This window comes from Armigeres subalbatus, unplaced genomic scaffold, assembly GCF_024139115.2.
Source record: "Armigeres subalbatus isolate Guangzhou_Male unplaced genomic scaffold, GZ_Asu_2 Contig297, whole genome shotgun sequence".
Lineage (NCBI taxonomy): Eukaryota > Metazoa > Arthropoda > Insecta > Diptera > Culicidae > Armigeres > Armigeres subalbatus.
In genome coordinates, this window is record NW_026943038.1 from 669,107 (window position 1) to 689,395 (window position 20,289).

At 40.7% G+C, this 20,289-nt stretch overlaps 1 protein-coding gene across 1 annotated transcript; it reads left to right on the forward strand.

Annotated features, from left to right (window-relative positions):
- Positions 1–521: 521 nt before the first annotated feature.
- LOC134203946 (ATP-binding cassette sub-family G member 1-like) lies at positions 522–18,645 on the forward strand. Its single transcript, XM_062678784.1, is given in 7 exon segments — positions 522–629; positions 16,333–16,524; positions 16,527–16,599; positions 16,676–17,250; positions 17,316–17,402; positions 17,496–17,807; positions 17,870–18,645. Coding segments are annotated over 6 exon segments (1,779 nt in total). The 5' UTR covers positions 522–629; positions 16,333–16,385; the 3' UTR covers positions 18,463–18,645.
- Positions 18,646–20,289: the final 1,644 nt, after the last annotated feature.

Below are 20,289 nucleotides of genomic sequence, written 5' to 3' on the forward strand. Positions count from 1 at the left end.
AGCAAGCATAGTGTTCAGTCGTCTTCAGTTCGCGATCGGACGCGGTGGTGGTATTTCGCCGGGGCCTACAGGCTAGTGGCAACGTGAAACAGCTATAAAGCGGCACTCCAATAAAAACCGGTAATGATGAGTTCGCTTTTTTCGCTACAATTAACTGAAAAGGGTCGCGTACTTCTGAAGATCTAAGAATGCTGATCTTTGGAAGCTTCTGTGGCTGAGCTAAGGGTAGAACATTCCATCAATTTCCAACGTAGTTAAACACAAATTCCCCTGCAGTTTAGAAGTGAAAGTGTTTGCTCGAACGGACACAACCGGCGTCCAGTTGAAGATGTTTGTGATTTACACTTATGCAATCTGGGAAAGCAGCAGTGTGTGCAATGAAAACAAGTGATAGTTTCGATGTGTTTTGCACACCGAAGGGCAGTATTGGTTGAGGAAGCAAATTTAATCAGCACAATAATGCATGTGGGTGAAACAGTGACCTACTAGAAAAGCCGATATAAACAGACACCAATGGGACAAATGTAAATAATTGAATAGTTATTACTTGGACGATTGGTAAATTGTTCCTGCAAACTAGCAGATATCGGTCCTATCATCATTGGCGCGACAGTACACGCTGCGATGTCGTGAGTTGCACATTTGGAAATTTGTTTAAAAACGCTTCTACGACGTAAATTAGTTCGAATTTATTTATATTCATAGCGAAGACTGAGCTTGTTTCGTTCATATTTATCTAGTATGAAATATTATTTTTTATCTTAACGAGCATTCCAACTTGTGCATTTGATTTGCTACAGCTGATTGGTTAAGAAGATCATTAACCATGAACCAATAAAAGTTTTGAGTTTTACAATGTTGAAATATTCACATCGATTGTATAGAATTGATTGAATGTCGTAGAAAATCAATAACTGAATTATTGAACCATACCAGCGAATTAACTGTAAGTATAATTCCTTTGATTTGAAGAAAACCACATAGCCTATAGTGCGTCATTCTTATTCCATACAAGGTATACGACAGTCATCATTTTAAAACGGTTCAGTTGAGAACGTTAACAAGATGCTTCAAATGACTCCAACGGAGGTTCATAGGCGAAATTGAATGTTACAAAATCCGAACACGAGGCGTTGATTGTGCGAAAACTTGTTTCGGTTAGCCGTGAGTTTAATATTATTTTGGATCACTATTCATAACGAGAAAGTGTTGGGTACAAAGTCTACAGAAACGTGAACTTTAAAATATGTGAATTTCTATCTAAGACAAGCAGAAAACCAAAAGTTGATTTTTCTGAGGTGCACAAGCAGTAACACGTTTTTACGTAACTACTCCGAGATTTATTCTGTACCAAACTCTGCAAGTGCAGCACTTTGCAGTGCATCGATTTTCAGTTAAACTGCCGTTGAACTTGTTTGATTAGAGTGTGATACAGGCAGCAAGTCATAGCAACGTTGGTTCCAACGATTGCATCCGAGAGTTTCAATGCAAACATTTGCATTGCTATTTCAGACAGTGACAAACTGCCCCTAAAACATGCAATAAAGATGCAGACAGGCAGATGATGTACGAGTAGAGGCGTATGTTTGAGAAACTGAGTGAAGGTTACTATTACGTTGCATGCGGAAATCAATGTTGGCTTGGACGGCATTGATCACACAGCGTCTGTTTGGGTTCACATGAGGAGTTTCTAAACAAAATGCTAAGAGGAATGACATGGTTGATCTTTTTCTCTTATCAGCCACGTGACTCACAATGCGTCTGTCCCGATAAGCATACACATTTTTTAGGTTGGAAGAATCGGGCAAATTATGAAAAGGAGAAAAACTTTACTAATTTGAGCAATTTGAGACTAAAGGAAGTTTGGCGGTTTGGAGCAAATCGATTGTTTCACGAAATACATTGATTCACGATTTCTGATTTTTTAATGTAATTAATCTTGGGTGGAAGGGTCGACGAAAAGTCGACATAGTTCAAAGGATTGCAATGTTCCGAAACTCCAATGTAACTTTTTTTATATAGACAAAATGTACGGAATTTTATGTAGAATAGTCAAATTTTTATTTTGACCAATGATCAATTTTATAATGAGCGTCGAAATTGAGTGCAATTATATAATACTTCAATCAATTCAAAAGTGAAGAACTGCAGTCATTTAAAAATTTACAGAAATAAAGATTAGGAATTTAAATTCAAATTAGCTGCCAGATTACACAAGAACAAATTTTAATGATTTTTGGGGCAAGAGTGCCACCCCTGTGTTCGTTAATTTTCCCGAGAGTGAAGGAAGCTGGCAAAACATAGTGCCAGGGGGAAATCTTGCTTGCCCCCTTACAAGCCTATTTTGAACGTGCAGCAGAGGAGCAATTTGTATACCACATTTTGGAGCTTGAAAAACTGTGCTACGGCATTTGTCCTCGTGATTTACTCAGCCTTGCGTTTGAGCTAGCGAAACGCAACAAAATAAACCATCCGTTCAACCGAGAGACAGACCAGACACCAGATTTTTTTTCTCAGGATTATAGAACCTACGTCAGCTGAAAATGCTTCAGAAATAGCTTTTTTGCATTATTTTTTTTCTGGGACTCAAACTAGATGCATAAAAATGAATTTCTTTCTGTCTGACCCTTATGGATTCCGAAACCAGTGAATCGGTCGGCGTAAAAAATTAAGGTCACTCTTGACGGAATCCAAGTTCCAAAGTGCTCGCGTTTTCGGGGGCACATCACTCGATTCAGAGGCGGCGAACAACTGTCATTTTTGTTTATTTAGCTTTGCTGCGTCGCAGCATGCGTGAAATAATAAAAATGACAGTTGTGCGTTGCTTCCGTATCGAGTGGTGTGCCCCCGAAAACGCGAGCACTTTTAATCTTGGATTCCGTCAGGAGTGACCTTAAACTGTGAATGCAAATAAATGTCAGTGCCAACTAAGACGAAGTTCAACGAATCAGCTACAGAACTATCTGTATAAAATTTTGACATACACAGGTTCTGCAAAGTTCTAAAAAAAATAGACTTACAGATAATAAACTAATTCAGAAATGTAAAATCTAAATATAATAATTAATAAAGTCTATATATGCAAAAAAATTATACATGTTTGACAAGGTTTAAATACAGAACTATATGAAAATCTGTCATCCGCTGGTTAGGTGTACGGGTGGTTAATAGATGGGAGACCTCCGAAAGAAAATGTCGGTGAAAATACTAATTAGATGAATATGATGAATGCGATTCATAAGGACAACCCTCCCGGAATCCAATACTAATTCCACTCTCGTTTTCGAGGGCACCCCACAACGGAAGCAAGCTTTGCTGAGTCGCAGCATGCGTGAAATAATAAAAATGACTTTTGTGTGTTGCTTCCGAATCAAGGGGGAGCCCTCGAAAACGCGATCGAAATTAGTTTTGGATTCCGGAAGGCTTATCCTTAAGGATTTTTGTGGACAGTTTCTATGCGCAGTTTCATCCCGTTCGTCGTCTACTTTGAAACTTGTAATTTACTGTGAGTTGCTTATCTGTTTTGTTTTTGCAAACCGCTCTGGTTTGCAAAAACCAGGGAATTTAAATTAATCCCGCAACCATCCGGAGACGGGACATCACTTGGTGTGGAATCGAAACTAGAATAAAAGCAGGACTTTGGCTTAGAATTCCACACTGATCGGTTAGACGAACAAATTTTTGAAACTCTAGATTTCAAAATTTGACTCCGGTGAGAACTTGACCGTTTGGGCGTTAAATATTTATCTTTTGTTCAAAAGCTATCGATGAAGAAGTATGAAAGCTACTGAAGAAGGAGTACTTACAATTGTTAAACCTGCAATTGTTAGTCCACCAACCAGAAGTGCAGTAGAGATAAGGAATTCAGTCGCTGTTGTCCCATACAGGTTCTCCTATAGATTTTCAACCTTCTGAACCCAGAAAACAATCGCTCAGCAGCAGCAGATATTGGAATGGTGATGAATGCCTCTACATACTTGACACATTTTGGCAGAAGATCTGTCAAATGTCGTTGCTCCTGCAGATAGTCCACGACATTTGAGACAGTTTCAGTAGATTTGGTACCTTCTATCAACAACTGCAGAAACATATCTCGTTTCAACCGATCCGCGTCGCCTAAACCATCATTGCCAGACAAAATTGTGAAAATATCAACTAAACCAGAAAAGTTCACCATGACAGATGACATCTTCACATACATTTCAGTCCATCTTACTGCGCAAAGCGTTCCTAGATTGGTGATATCATTTGATTAGAGAGCCTGAAACAGAGTCCCAAACAAAATTGATCTCTGAGAGCCCGTTTTGGAGAATTCTAGACCAATTTGATCATATCATTCCTTAATCATAGTTAATGTATTCCAACAGGGTGCCCTCCTTAGTCGTGCGGTAAGACGCGCGGCTACAAAGCAAGACCATGCTGAGGGTGGCAGGGTTCGAATCCCGGTGCCGGTCTAGGCAATTTTCGGATTGGAAATTTTCTCGACTTCCCTGGGCATAAAAGTATCATCGTGTTAGCTTCATGATATACGAATGCAAAAATGGTAACCTGGCTTAGAAACCTCGCAGTTAATAACTGTGGAAGTGCTTAATGAATACTAAGCTGCGAGGCGGCTCTGTCCCAGTGTGGGGATGTAATGCCAATAAGAAGAAGAAGAAGTATTCCAACAGGCAGGAATAGTCTTGATGGTTGACGTTTAATAATTGAGTCAAACAAAGAACAAATAAAGTTCTCTTTTTGTCATCAAGGATTTTTATAGTCATGACCGCACACAGCAACGCAAGCATGAACTGCACATTCAATGTAAACAAAATAGTCTGGTAGCTATTTAAATATTTCTGGCACGTCCTCTTGCCTCTAGGGGTCGTAGAAGAGGAACCATCCTAAACTCCCAGACTACTGATCTATAGCCAACAGTAGCCTCTTTCAGTCCTCGAGTTCCAGGGTCTATGGAAGTAGTGGGGAGGTTTTCGGACTTGGTTTACAAAAAAGTTCGGGGGTTAGTTTTAGAATTTATATTCACGTCGATCCCGCTGGGCGGCAGAGGTCAAGGATGCACAGCACAAGTCGCACAGTCTGACGGTTGTGCCTGAACGGGTAGGGCGGCACATCGGCAACGTAGGGTGGCACGATGCGACATGCCGGTGGAAGCGGGTCACTGCGACAGTAACGACGATGAATAGGTGGCAAGCAGATTGCGGTAGTAACAGTCAATCGCGTCTTGTATGGAGGGGTAACCATTTTCCGATGAAGGGCCTCGCGTGGAAGGCGTTCCCACAGAATGGCGATAAGCTGGTCAAACAAAATAGTTTCCGGCACTCGGTGTCCCTCGACGAGCCGTTGGTTAGGGGTTAACGTCGTTAGGCTTAAGTACGTTAGGCATAATGGAGTTAGGCATAATTTTGCCTTCTTCATTGGCTGTTATTTGGGTCATTTTATGCCTAACATCCATTATTCCAAACGTACATTATGCCTAACGTCCGTTATACCTAACGTTCTTCATGCCTAACGTACTTATGCCGAACGTCTTTATGCCCAACATACTTATGCCTAACTGGGTATACCCGTTGGTTAGGGCTTACTATCGCCGCTTAAAAAAGGGAAATTAGAGCTGGGAAACGAGGTTCGTTGGCAGGTTACTGAAGGGCGTTCCTCAACCAGCCCTGCCGTCCTATTTAGCCACGCTTAGTCGACAACTAAGAAGCTTTTTCCCAAAGCAAAAATTTGTTTTGATTTATTTTAGCTAATTCAAACTCAAATTCGCCTATATGGGTCTCAGTATGCCAGTTACTATCAACTGTGAAAACAAAAAATAATGAACCAATCGGTACTGCCAGCGCCCACATGAGTCGCAGTTGAGCGCTGGTGGTTACTATCAACTCCCCTAGAGCCAACATGTTGAGCATCCGCGAGTACAATTTTGCACTGCCTTATTTCATATGGGTCTTGATTTTACATTGAAAGTATCTTAGGGGTGATTCAAATATGACGTCCACTACTTTTTGGGATTTCTAGACCCCCCCTCCCCCCCTCTGTCACGCATTTTTGTATACCTAGTACATGTACTGTCACAAAATCTTAGACCCCCTCCCCCCCTAAAACCTGTGACATCATTTTTGAACGACCCCTTATTGCTGCCCTAAAATCGCATTTATACATCACCTGAAAATATATTTTATTTTAGGATACTTGGGTCATTCTCAACGAGTAGCTTGTTCGGGCTGACAATGGCCGCTCGAGAGTGGAGGACTATGTAGGCTGCAAGGCTATGACTGAACGGGTACAAACGTTATGTCGGCGACGACGACCGGACTTCATCCGCATACTTTGGCCGAGCCTTCCGCATACAAAAACAGTTGCACTATCTCGGCACTACAACGGGTTCGGTCCTGTATCGTATGGCTGTTAGCTTATTCGCATGACTCAATCACTCGATTTTGCAGGAACAATTTTTACGATTCGCTCATCAGTCAAGACCTAGTATAAGATCAAGATCGAAGACTTATTTTCCGTCGTTTTGCGCGCGAACCGTCCAGATTGATCCGTTTTCCTCCACGTTCCTTCCGCCACTCATCATACCCGTGATTTGTCATCCCGTCGGCTACCAACGTCCATCCCCTGAGGATTTATTTTACTACCCAACCACACGCGAAAAGGGTTCTAAAACCTAGCCTTCCTTCCGAATGCACTATGGGGCGGCTCCATACAAGTAGGTGGCCGAAAATATTTTCATTTCATTTCTGCAATATTTCACACTTACGTAGATTATTGTCTGAAAGATGTGAAACACTTGTTTTGCAGGTCGTTATTACTTCTAAGGTCTCCAAACTCCCTGGAATACAGACCTTTGATCTCTATGGAATATATCCCTTTTATCTACGAATGTCTCATGTACACAGCAGTCTATAGATGTGTATTTTATTGCAGCGCAGACCTGTAGAGTTCAAACTAGAAAATTGTATACTGTTTTTATGTGAATTGAGTTCTAAGTTGCACAAGGACTCCGTCAAATACAGGCCATTGCATCTACATACGTAACAGGTTGTCTTTGTAGGATTTTTCAGATTGGTTCAGGCTCTTAACCCGTAAAACAAGTAAAGGGAATACAATATAAAGCTCGATTAAAGCTAAACGAACTCCATGCAATAAAAGCTTCAAGATATATAAGTATACTGCAACAACATTTATTTATTCATTATGTACATGAACATCCTCAACAAAATCATCATTTATTTCTTCAAGATCGATTAAAATATCTGCTATGGTATATTTTTCTGTACTCGAATCTGTTGTATTGCAAGAAGTTTCAGTCACTAAAAAACTTTGAACATCTTCTGGATATTCAAGATTAGATTTATTTTGAAGTCGCTTACCTAAGTTGAGGGAGCTTATCAAAGGATCCGACGAGTTCATAGCACGAATGAAAACGTCATGTAAATTTTCTTCTCTTGAGGCTTTCCTGGCATGATGAGTCCGACTTTTTTTTTAAGTGCTTGTGTTGACACTCAGCTGCTTCTTCAGCCAATATTCCAAGTGGTGCTGGTGAATGAATAATTATATCCCAGCATGGGCAAGGACTTTATGCACCGTAGCAGGAATTTTATACCAATCATACAGCTGCAAATATAACCGGTAGGTTGCTTTACAATAACTGTCTAGCTTTTCAGGATTGATTGGCTCTTGGCAGTTTATCGCCAGAATCCAGAATGAATCAGAATGAATGTTCCAGAACCGGTGAATTAGCTCTTCGTTGACATTTAATGCTTCACTTAACAGATTTGGATTCGAAAACGCTCGTCGACAAATGTTTCCAGTACTTGATCCTGCTCCACCTTCCCTTGCTGGTCGACTCTCACACCAAAGCTATCATAAAGCCTTTTCTGTATAAGTTGTTTTCTCTTCAAGTACGCTTCCTTTAATATCTTTGATACCTGCCACTTTTTAAAATCCATTCGGTAAGATATGTGAAGAAGGCACTCGAAAAATCGCATCCATGCATGTAATGGAGCTATTCCATAAATAAGTGTCCCTATCTCTGGTGTATATCCTTTTTCAAACTCCTAGAATATTTTAAGAACAAAGCAGTATTTCTTTAAAAAAAATAATACCTCTAGGCTTGTCATTACATTTGGAGTGGCTTTACAAATTGGGCAATTTTGCATAGATGACGTACCAGTTATGTAATTTAGAACTTTACCATCCACCATGCTCATGACAAAATCGAAGTAAACCAAAACATATTTCTCCTGCTCCAAATCGATCTTAACTGTAACTAATTCACTTAGTTCTCTCTCTATGGTGTTTTGCAATCGTCATACGCATGGGATTTGTATCCAGCCCATCACAGTCTGCCGTGTATTATGAGAATAATTACATTTAATGTTTCAAAATTAATGACTTTTTTTCGAAAAAGTGATCGGAATCGCAGATTTGCAGCCATAAGCAGCTGGAATTTGTTTTAATGCCTTCTGGGAGGTCCAAAGAAAGTCGTAGTGGTAGTCGCTAAGCGAAACTTTGAGAAACTTTTTTTGTATGGAACTTTTTGTATGAAAAAAAAAAAAATTCTTCGGGTCATTTTCGGATGTTTCACTACCTATTTTCCCATAACTAACCCGTTCTTCGCAAGTCCATGAAACAAGCTTTCAGAAACTTTTTAAAGAGTTGGAAAAGAGCTACTGTAGCCGAAGATATTGACAGTTGAATAATGCATTGATTTTTCAAGAACTAAAAAGTGTCTGGCTCTAATGCCTATATCTTGATAACCATATGGCTTAGAGTGCTGATATGCTGGGGTTTAATGCTCCAAAGCATTAGCATTTAGTAGGTCAACTTGAATTACGAATCAGAGAAAGTCGATTTTTTTTTATTTTCGGCCACCTGATTCCCCATAGTGGAATGTAACCAAGCAGTGAAAATCGCAAGTAAAATGTTTTCCCTTTTACAATAAATTAGTTGTAACTTTTATTGTTACAACCGTTGCAATAATATGATATTTTATGGATAATCTTCGAAAATGAACTTTTGCAGGTAAAATATATTAAAGGGAGGCAAATGATACTTTGCCCTCTTAGATAATTATTGATGGGGCAAAAAGTGCCTTGCCTCCTTGCTAGTATAAGCTTAATGGCTCTGTTAGGTATCAAATTCATTGCGGATCACTCTTTCCGCAAAACGTACTCGAGATACTCTTTCGGTTAACGCACTCTCCCAGTAAGTAAAAAAAGGATCGCTTACCATTGCCTGCCGTATATATAACTTTCTCAACTACCGATGTAACGCCTTGCTCCACACTCACACAGCTATCTACAGCCGTTTGTCGACGGTAGTGCTCACCTACGATACGACTACCAGCGGTTAAGATGCGGACAGCCTGTGTCCACCACTGACACAGCTACCAGCGCACACGAAACTGCAGAGGGAATGCTTGTCCAGTCGACCACGACGACACTGTGGAGTTCTAACATGAAGCTTAGGAAAAAGGGGACCACCGCGCAAAGACGTCTTACCTGTCCGATTGGCTTTAACTGAAAGAGGACGAGGTATCCTGAGTTGCTGCGATGAGCTTGAGAGCATTGACAAGCTAAGGTTGATGGGAATGTGATAGAGATTTTGCTATTAGTTTTTGTTCATCATAGTTCTAGTTGTTTTTTTTTATTATTTTATTCTCTACAGTAATTTAAGTTCAAAATTATTTGTTTAAGGATGGCAGTTAATTGTTCAATACCAGATTGTGATCTTGCACATCATCGTCTGGAGCTTCGAGTCGATCCACACATCTGCCGAGGTGTTGTGTAGTTTGCATGACGTTGATCTGTTTCTGGCGACAGGCCGCTACGAAATGACCACGTTGGCCTCATTGATTTGCAGTTGCGGTTTGTCGCTGGGCATTGTCCAATTCGGTGGTTGAAGAAGAAGCATCTAGTGCAGCGCATGCGACGTGCTTGTGTACGTCGGTTGATTTCGGCATTTGGCTTGTGGTCCGCCCGCTCTTTTTTCCTGTACCTGGGCGTTTACGATTCCATCCACGATCAGATTCTCGATTACGATCGTTTCTGTGAGATACAGATGGCATTGTGACCACATGAAGAATATACTGTGAAGGAATCTGTGAAGTCGACATTGAATGTTGGCATCCCGGCCTTGAGCAGACGTTAGAGCACAGCATGATTGCTCTGGCTCACTCGTAAACGGACTGCAGCTTAGGTAGGTTGACCGCACACTATTTGGGGTGATTCCTTTCGGATACAATAAAACTGCACATTTGGCGACTGTGTCAGGCCTTCGCTAATTTGCGAAGTGAAATATCAACCTCCTTGTTTAATGGAAGGAATCACCCCATAAAATTCTTCTTTAAACTATGTGCGAAAGAGAAATAAGTGACGTGTGGTTTACCAAGAAGGCAATGCTCGTCAAGAAAAAATGGCGGCAATTCTGACTCTTGTACATAGAATTGTATAATTGGTGCAACTGGAAACAAAAAATCTAAATTTGATTTTGTCGGGCAAATGTCGGACCTGAAACTGACAGTGTGTTGTTTGCCGAGTTCTGGTAATGTCCGCTAATGGAGAAGCTTATCGGTCCTTTTGTTTTGTCTTGCAAAAAAATCAAGTAATCGATTTTGTTGTTTTACAATGCAATTGTCAGATCAAAAGCTTACAGTGTGTTGTTTGCCAATAGGCAATGTCTGCTGATGAAAAGCTAACGATTCTGTTGTTTTGCTGTTAATGTCAAATCGAAGACTAGCAACTTTTTTCCGGAATGCTGAGGTGCTCACGATTTCGTTGTTTTGCTATGCAAATGTCGTATCGAAAGCTTACAGCGTGTCGTTTGCCAATAAATTGGCAATGTCTGCTGATGATACAGCTAATCGATTCTGTTGTTTTGCCGGAGTACGTTAAAACGCCACGTGACGCAAACCAAAAAAGTACACGAGTGGACCAAAAATCGAAAGAGATCGCTGGAAGGAGGTAATACTGACTACGCAATGACATCAAGTTCAAGTGAGAGACCAAAGAGAGAGACGAAGAAGCCGTCGTATCTCGGTGACTATGTTCGTATGGTAGAACAGTAATGCTACCTTTTGATTTGTCTTACTTGCAGTTTTGAACGCCAAATAAAGTTACTCAAAAGATGACATTTTCATTTATTTTATACAAAGGTGTAATTATGCAAAAACTTCCACTAACTTACATTTTGGCTGAATACATAAACAATTAGCCACTCCGTTGTTTTTTCCTCCCTTTGGTTGACCGAGTTAGACGGATCCATGTCGTTGATGTTTCTCTTCAAACAATAGCCGTGTTGCAACATTGAAATTGTTTATGTTTTGCACGGCAGGAACACTATTCACGGTGAAACTCCGGCGCACTTCCAGCAATATACGATGCACGCTGGGCCCAATAAAATCAAGTGATGACACCAATCCAAAACATCCAGCTGCTATGTAGCATTCCGTAGTGATGAGGACGGTATCTGCGGAGTCTTACTAGTATTTATCTGCTTTTGAAATCCAGCCCACGAACTTCCACAGAAAACTATATACTCGCTCAATGAGAATAGATAGAAGGTGAGGAAGAAGACCAAATGCAAGTGTATTAGTGGATGATGGAAAATGTAAACAGCAAATGGTGACGTACATATTTGCACGGCTTCTTATGGGAGCTCGTTCGGATGTAGTAGTGAAAGCTTTTTCGCCATACACGAAAGGCACGCATACAATATATGGATTTCCATACCTTAGTATTTATTTACATTGATACTCGCTCATACAGCTCGTACGGAAAAGAAAACAACACAATAAAGTGTCAAAGTTAAAGTTCCATCAGACGCCTCCTAGCGACAAGTACGAAAATCTCTTTTTATATATACACGGTGAAGTGCTCTTACCCAAAAGTCATTTATGGCATACACGAAATTGAAAAATAAACACTGAAATTAAAGACTAAATGAAAATGATAAAATCCTGTCATTATTTTTTTTAAGGGTATTTTTTATGTGAGAAGAGGGAAGATGTGAGATACAGATGGCATTGTGACCACATGAAGAATATACTGTGAAGGAATCTGTGAAGTCGACATTGAATGTTGGCATCCTGGCCTTGAGCAGACGTTAGAGCACAGCATGATTGTTCTGGCTCACTCGTAAACGGACTGCAGCTTAGGTAGGTTGACCGCACACTATTTGGGGTGATTCCTTTCGGATACAATAAAACTGCACAGTTTCTTATTTGTAATATGCTACAATCATCCAGATGTCCATTCTCAGACTCGAATACTTCATCTCGTGTCGCCGACTGGACGATGAAGTTTGTATCGTAGCCATATGTCCTTGACTGTTTCACTAGCTCACGATTCCTGAGACCTGACAGCAGTTGAGCTCGTACAAATCGATCCTCATCATTTGCGCTGTAATTGGATGCTCTTACTTTACCCATAAGTCGTGCAAGGAAGGCAACTGATGATTCGCCCTTCTCCTGCTTTATTCTTGAGAACGCTTCATTCTCGGCTGCAGTGTCCGTCATCGATCGGAGATAGTTTTGGATGTTCGTTACAAAAGTCCTGTAGCAGTTTGAGTTCTGTTTCGTTACTTCAGCCGGCGGTGATTTCGGTGGGGTGCTTGACAAACGTGGGTCTGGTATGTCGCCGTCAGAATTGGGCTCGCTTTCCTGGCTTCGGTTGTCAACTTCGTCACTGGTCGAGATTTCGGCGTCGCTGTTTGATTCTTGAAGCTCCTCTACGGTGTCTACAGCAGCATCAGCCTGATTCTTGCTTACATCACCGCATGCTTCATCATCGCTTGAATCGGAATCTTCGATTCGACGAGTGGATTTCCCTTTAAACATCTTGGTTTATTTTGCGAATGGTTTTTATTCTAGAATAGTAAAATGAAACGACAATTTTATACAACAGCATTTGTGCTAATCGTTGATCTATTTCCTTTCTTTTTTTTATTTGTCACCGTTTTTTTCGTCAGTACGGTCCCTTTCGATTTTCTTATCGTGGTCTATTTGGCTATTTTAGCGCGATATCAATTATCCGCTTTATGTATTAGCTTGGACACATTCAGCGCGGTCCATTTGACCCGCTCAGCGCGGTCCGTTTGACTCCCGCGGCGCGGCAACATGACCCGCTTGGTACACTTCCACTGTTCCACCACCGTTTCATCTCGTTTTTAAAGTTTTTATTCTCACTAACCTCTTATTTTTTCAGTAGCAGTAATGTGTTACTCTTATTATATCGCGAAATTATAAACTTTTCTGAGTGATCCCTTTTCTAAAAAAATGCTTTTGTCGGTTCCTTAGGTTTCTTCGATTGAAAATTTTCACTTCTGACAGGATCGCCATTGTGGAGTTCTAACATGAAGCTTGGGAAAAAGGGGACCACCGCGCGAAGACGTCCTACCTGTCCGATTGGCTTTAACTGAAAGAGGACGAGGTATCCTGGGTTGCTGCGATGAGCTTGAGGCATGAATGCTTGCGATGAATGCATGTACATAATGCTGTCGTATAACGGCTATCGCGTGGCGGTGGCATGCATTTTTTTGCCCTTAACCACTGAGCACTGCATTTGACATAGGCCCACGACGATGACACCAGCACAACTTGTTTGCACAGATGTTTGGGAACAAGTTTCGACACGCTTGCACCTCAGACAACTCGTTCACCGATCGAATGCACGGGTCGCCTAGTTGACCAGATTGGCTTCCAATCCGCTTCCTATTGATGAAAGACGACCATCTCGAGTTTTAATGTTAATTTCACAACAAAATTCGATACAAAACTGATGAACAAAATGGAAATGCCATTTTCATATATGTATAAAAAATATATGACAACGGCTGCCAAACATCGGTCTACTAGGCCACGCCCCTATTACTTTTTTCATCAAGGCTGCATCGCCATTTCGATCGCGCTCGGTACGATTTTTAATTACTAATTGGCACATCCTATCCAGAGTGTATGTAATTAAGAGTGGCGACACTGTTGGAACAAAATTCATCTGTCATTCCCATATAAAATCGTATTCCAAACGAGCAGGAGAACTGTCAAATGCGGCTCATGTCGCCACTCTTAATTACATACACTCTGATCCTATCCTAGCGTTTGCGTACACAGACGAAGCCAGGCCCAGTCCACTTCTGTTGCTTGATGGCAGCACTGCCCATGATCGCATATTTGTAACACTCGCATTTTTGTTAATTTTGTAAAAATCCTGTGAATCGTTCAGGAAGCTCAATTTACTGCTTCCAATCCCACAACAGTAAAATAGGCTTTACTATCATGCTTATCTGTGGTAAGCTGGAAATTATTGAGTTTGTGGAGAGGATTGACAAACGATTTATAAAATCATTCAAATGCTAATGTTACAAATATGCAATCATGGGCAGAGCAGTCGCTCGCTCTTCTGCGCTCATCGCGTATAGGCTCGCTCCATTATTATGATTCACCATTTTAAATAGATAAAATTTTCTTGACCCTTTCGACTTTCAAAACTTGTGCTCCACTCATTTGACGGTTGGTTAAAAAACTCATGCCAAAACCAAATATTCAAAGTTCAGTGTCAAACATAGATAGGTCAATGAGTTCCTCACTTATGTATAACAATTGATTTTCACACTTTTTCTGAGCAGGTGGTGGTGGTAACTCAAATTCTATAAAATTAACAAAAGTTTTAAATGATCGCGTAGAGCAGATAGGGCAAACGGTGCAAAAAACCTACTATAAATTATCCTTGGAAAGATATTTACATCTTCTGATCACACTAAGCGAGTTTTCAGCTCATGCATGAAAAAAAAACGATTTACATAACCTACTACTAAATACAACTGATTTTTGAAAGCAGCTACCTACTACATGCTTTTTCCTCATTTTGATTAATTTATTCTTACAAAAATCGTAATGGATGCTGATCACATCATGCCAGAATCATTATTAACAGAAAATGTTATGTATGATGACACTTCAGGGTCACTGAAAAGCATCAATAATGAGCAGCAATCGATACCTATGGCGCTTATACTAGAGCAGCGTACTTGATGATGTATGAAGAGTGATCTCTTCTCTTATTGCTTTAGGTCTTTGAGGGACCACTTAGCGTCCACCTACCGGTCTGAAAATTTAAGGGGTTTAATTTTCAATTAATTCGAACATTTTCCAGCAACGAAACCATAAAATTCTACTATCGATCCATCCTTACCCTTCCTCAGCATTCAAAATGACGTACCCAGGACCGATCTCTATTGTTATATTCTATTCAGGTTTTAAGATTCGGCTTTATCACTCAACAAAAAGTATCTTGTATCAATGTTCACTTATCTTGTTTTCACTGACATGCGATGACCATGCTTTTCGTCATAAAAATTATTGCCGATTTTGACTGTTTACGCATATATAAGTCAAGCGCATTGAAACCCATCCATCGACTTCGATTCATTATGTTAGCAAACTGGTACTCATTGAATTACGAAAAAAAAGTTCCCATGAATAATGCTTTGTTAAAATTATCAAATTTTTGATAATTATATCGTTAGTCCAGAAAACCATGGGCAAGGTTGATAGCCCGCATGGTAGGCCTACTTCACGGTGAATAATTTTTAGCGTCAACTTATCATCGAGGAAGCTTCTTTAACACAATATTAAATGGCTTGTAACTCCATCATCGTCGACGTTGTAAACAAATAAACAGTAGAGTTGTTGATGAAATTTGGGTTGGAAAAATAGGCTCGTTATAGATGAAACAATACAAACTGGATTTAATTTGACTTGTTTTGTTCATAACGGAAAGTTAAATCAGAGAATCATTTTATTTGGGAACTGGTTCGAAACGCGAGTGATGCTCATTTGCGCGGATATTCAAATTATTTTCTTGTAATTTATTCAGCATATTTGCGTCAGAATGTCTAATTTTGTTCAGTCAACTTCATTACGTTCCAACGGATTTTCAGATTCATGGTGATACAGGAATAAAAATATAATGAAACATTGAATTTGACGAGTGATAGTTGAAAAAAGCAAACAAATTATTCTTTACATAGGGGAACTGTTCAGCACTTCGTCTCATAGCTGTTCCCCATGTTCATCCCATTAAAAATAGAGCAATGAAAGGAAATTTGATTTGTTTCTCTTTTTTGGGATTTTTTTCAGCAGTGAGCACGCATATTTTAGCAAAAAGAAGCGAAGAGATTGATGCTCTAATTGTTTGGTTTGCGATGATATAATATATGTTCAGTGAGATGGAAAACGGAACAGTTCCCCTATATGTATTTATTCTAGGTGATGAATAGTTGTTAAGCCAACCACACTGTATAATTGTTAAACATTAAATTTCCTTTCAGATGACTAGTTTTGTTTCACGATCCACCTGAAAGGTCAACCGTCATTACCCACAATGTGTGCCAATGACATCACCGAAGTGGCCATCCCCTTGATGGATGTCTCCACCACCGTGCTGACCTTCGAAAACCTCAACTACTCGGTCCACCAGGGGTCCAAATGCATTCTTCAGGACGTGTCCGGTTCGTTCCGTTCCGCCGACTGGCGGCCATCATCGGACCTTCGGGAGCCGGTAAATCCTCGCTGATGAATGTTCTCAGCGGGTTCAAGTGAGTTGCGTTCAAAGTTCTTACATTCCACCAAACCGATTCGTAATCGCCCTGTCTGTTATCAATTACGTTTCAGGGTGAAAGGATTAAAGGGTAGAATTCTGGTGAACAACGAGAGCGTTGATCGTCGACGTTACCGGCAAATGGTTGCCTATAACCCGCAGGACGTGATGCTGTTACCGACCATCACTGTTACGGAGACCTTGCTCTATGCAGCCGATTTACGAATGCCATCCAGTGTGTCGCGGTTTCAGAAAACCAAAATAGTCAACGACATCATTGCGTTGCTGGGTTTAGAAAAGTGTGCCAATAATCAGACTCGCGTTCTTTCCGGTGGAGAGAAGAAACGACTATCGATCGGACAGGAATTGGTGTCCAATCCAAGGATAATGTTCTTTGACGAGCCCACCAGTGGACTGGACAGTGAATCGTCATATCAAATAGTGTCATATTTGAAAGACATGGCACGGCAAGGTCGATGCGTTATCAGTGTGGTGCATCAGCCTAGTTCTGATCTGTTGGAATTGTTTGATGACGTTTATGTTGTTGCCGATGGGCAATGCATGTACAAAGGTCCGTTGGATGAGCTAACTCAAGCCTTCGCTGACGTGGGTTTGATTTGTCCACAGTATTATAATAGAGCTGACTTCGGTAATATTTTTCATCAACTTATTTAAATTATCTAAAAAAATGAATCGATATTTCCTATTTTTCAGTCATCAAAATGGCATCAAAATCATACTCTGAACCTGACAAGATTCACATATTGAAGCAACGAATGAAAACAGCAGCTATACCGAACGGTAAGCAAAAACGCAATCTCACTGCGACGTCACTCACGCGCGCACTGGGAACCACTTTGTTTCCAGACTGATTATCATCTCTGTTTCACGCAGGTTACAACAACACCCAGCAGAACGGAAATCTTCAATCAAGGACTCTGGACGAGATTAATAACACCTCTCAGTATCCCATTTCCCAGTGGCGTCAGTTTGCGATCCTAACGCGAAGAACTTTTCTGGGAACCATACGCAATTTCACGCTGACGGTGCTTCGATTTCTTGGGCACGTTCTGTTCGGTTTAATAGTCGGCACAGTATATTACAATATCGGAGATGACGGCGCTAAGGTGATTACAAACATTGCCTACATCATGCTTATTCTTCTGTTCACCGCATTTGCAAATTCGATGACTGTTGTTTTGACATGTAAGTATCGAACTTGATCACCCAACCCGACATTTAACTTATCATTTTCTATCGTTTCATAGTCCCATTGGAGATGGCTGTATTCATCCGAGAGTACAAGTCTAACTGCTACTCTATCGGAGCATATTTCTTTTCGAAGATCGTTGCGGACTTCCCGCTGATGATCGGAGGTGTTACCTGCTTTCATCTCATATCGTATTACATGACCGGCCAAATAAACGAAAATGATCGGATGTTAATGTTCTGGGGCATGTGCGTGATGATGGGTTGGTACGCACAAATCTACGGAATGCTCGGTGGTAGTCTGTTTCCGATTGAGGTGAGCCCTTTTCTGGTACCAACCACGTTGATTCCGGCCGTCCTGTTCAGTGGGTTCTTCATCCGGTACGATGAGCTGTTCGGTGTGTTCAAACCGTTGACGTACATCTCGGCGTTCAGATTTGCATTCGAGGGAGTGTCGATGGCGGCCTACGGATTCGAAAGGGAAGATTTGAACTGCAGTGAGATGTTTTGCTACTATCGGAAAGCGAAGAAGGTTCTTGAGATGCTGGACATGGAGAACAGTTGTATTTGGGTGGATTTTGGGGGAATGGTGGTTATCATTCTAGCGTTGCATATTTTACTGTATTTCAGCTTGCGCTACAAGGTACGATGAAGTGTTCTTCAAAAACATTATTCAGATTAGAAATAGCATAGTACTTATAACAGTTTTAAATGTGGTTATACATGTGTCAATCAACCTGGTAGACTGTTTCTCTCCTCCAAGATGCCTTTAAAAATTCTGTGATTATGTAATAGAACTAATGTCAGTGAATATATTGTGAAATAAACGAATAGCTATTCCAATAACCTGTTTCTTACCTTTCTGAAAGAATCATCACTGAAGATGTCTTCAATATCTTTGTTATTAACTTTATATTCTTCTAGTATAAAGCATTCTTATTTTTGATAAGAAAACACGTAGCATGATGCCAATAATTTTATATTTTAAATCAAATAAATTTTTTTGACGTGGGACTATGTCTGGAATTTCTATACAGTGTACAGTGCGATTACGAAAATCGAAAAGTGTTAGGAAAATATGATAGATTTTTAGCATAGCAGTTTCTGAATGGATTTTCAATTTTTCAATCATTCGATTAAGAAAGTGCAAACGCTTCCAATTTCAAAGTTATCTCATTGTTATAATAATATTAATCTGTACGCCTGCGTTAATGACTTCCGAAGTGGAACTTCGGAGGAATTCCTTGAGGAACTTCCGAGGAGATTCCTTGAGGAACTTCCGGAGGAATTCCTTGAGAATCACCGGAGAATTCCGCAGGAACTTCGAGGAATTCTTGAGGAACTTCCAGAGGAATTCCTGAAGAACTTCTGGAAGGAACTGCTGGAGAACTTCCGGAGGAGTTTCTGGAGTACTCGAAGAAATTCCTGAAGATTCTCCAAGGAATACTCTGCAGGAGCCTTCGAAGGAAATTCTTGGAGGAACTCACCGGAGGAATTCCTGGAGGAACTTCTGAAGAAATTCCTGGAGGAATTATGAAGGAATTCCTGGGGTATTTCACCACACCACCGTCGCTGATTGAATAGTGGTCTATCACGCCGCCGCCGATAACATTTCAATATACGCAAGCCTATAGCACTCCATAAGATCGATTTGCGAAATGTTCCTTGGGTCATCAACTGACGATTCAAGGTTCCAGGTCAGCAGAGAACAAACACCTTGAATGAGGTTCCAATCACTTATTCATGAAAACCACAATTTAAGTTCGACGAACGGCACCAATATTTTCAATTCCGTAAATTTCCTCTTAGGTTCCCACCGAAACTGGTCAAAGTTGGCCACCTGAGGGTGACAAACTCATTCAGATGTACTCAACAATCGCTTATTCGAGTAAAATCAGATTTTTATGCCGTCGCGGCGCACCAACATGTGATCAATTCCTAGAAATGTCACTCATTGGTCACCACCGGAACCAGCTCAAAGCTGGAACTTGACGAGGTGACCAAACTTACTAGGGAAGACTCAGCATGAGTTCCAACTCACTTCATTCGTCAAAATCCCAAATTTTAGGCCGTCGAACGGTACCAATATTTTAATTCCGTGAATGTCCTCATGGGTTCCCACCGGAACTGGTTCAACTAAGCCAACATTCTGAAGGTGACCAAAATTGCTTGAAATACTCAGCATTAGTTCCATTTTGCTTATGTGTGAAAAATCCCAAATTTTAAGCCGTAGAACTGCACCAATTTGCCCACATTGCGTAAATGTCTCTTTAGGTTTTCCACCGGAACTGGCTCCAGGTTGGCCAGCCTAAAGGATGACCAAATTCATTGGATACTCAGCATAAGTTCAGTCGCTTGTCTGAGGAAAATCCCGAATTTATGCCGTCGAACAGCCAATATGATCAAATCCGTAATGTCCTCTTTGGGTTCCCCTGGAACCGGCTCAGGTTGACCACCAAGGTAACCAAACACGCAGAAC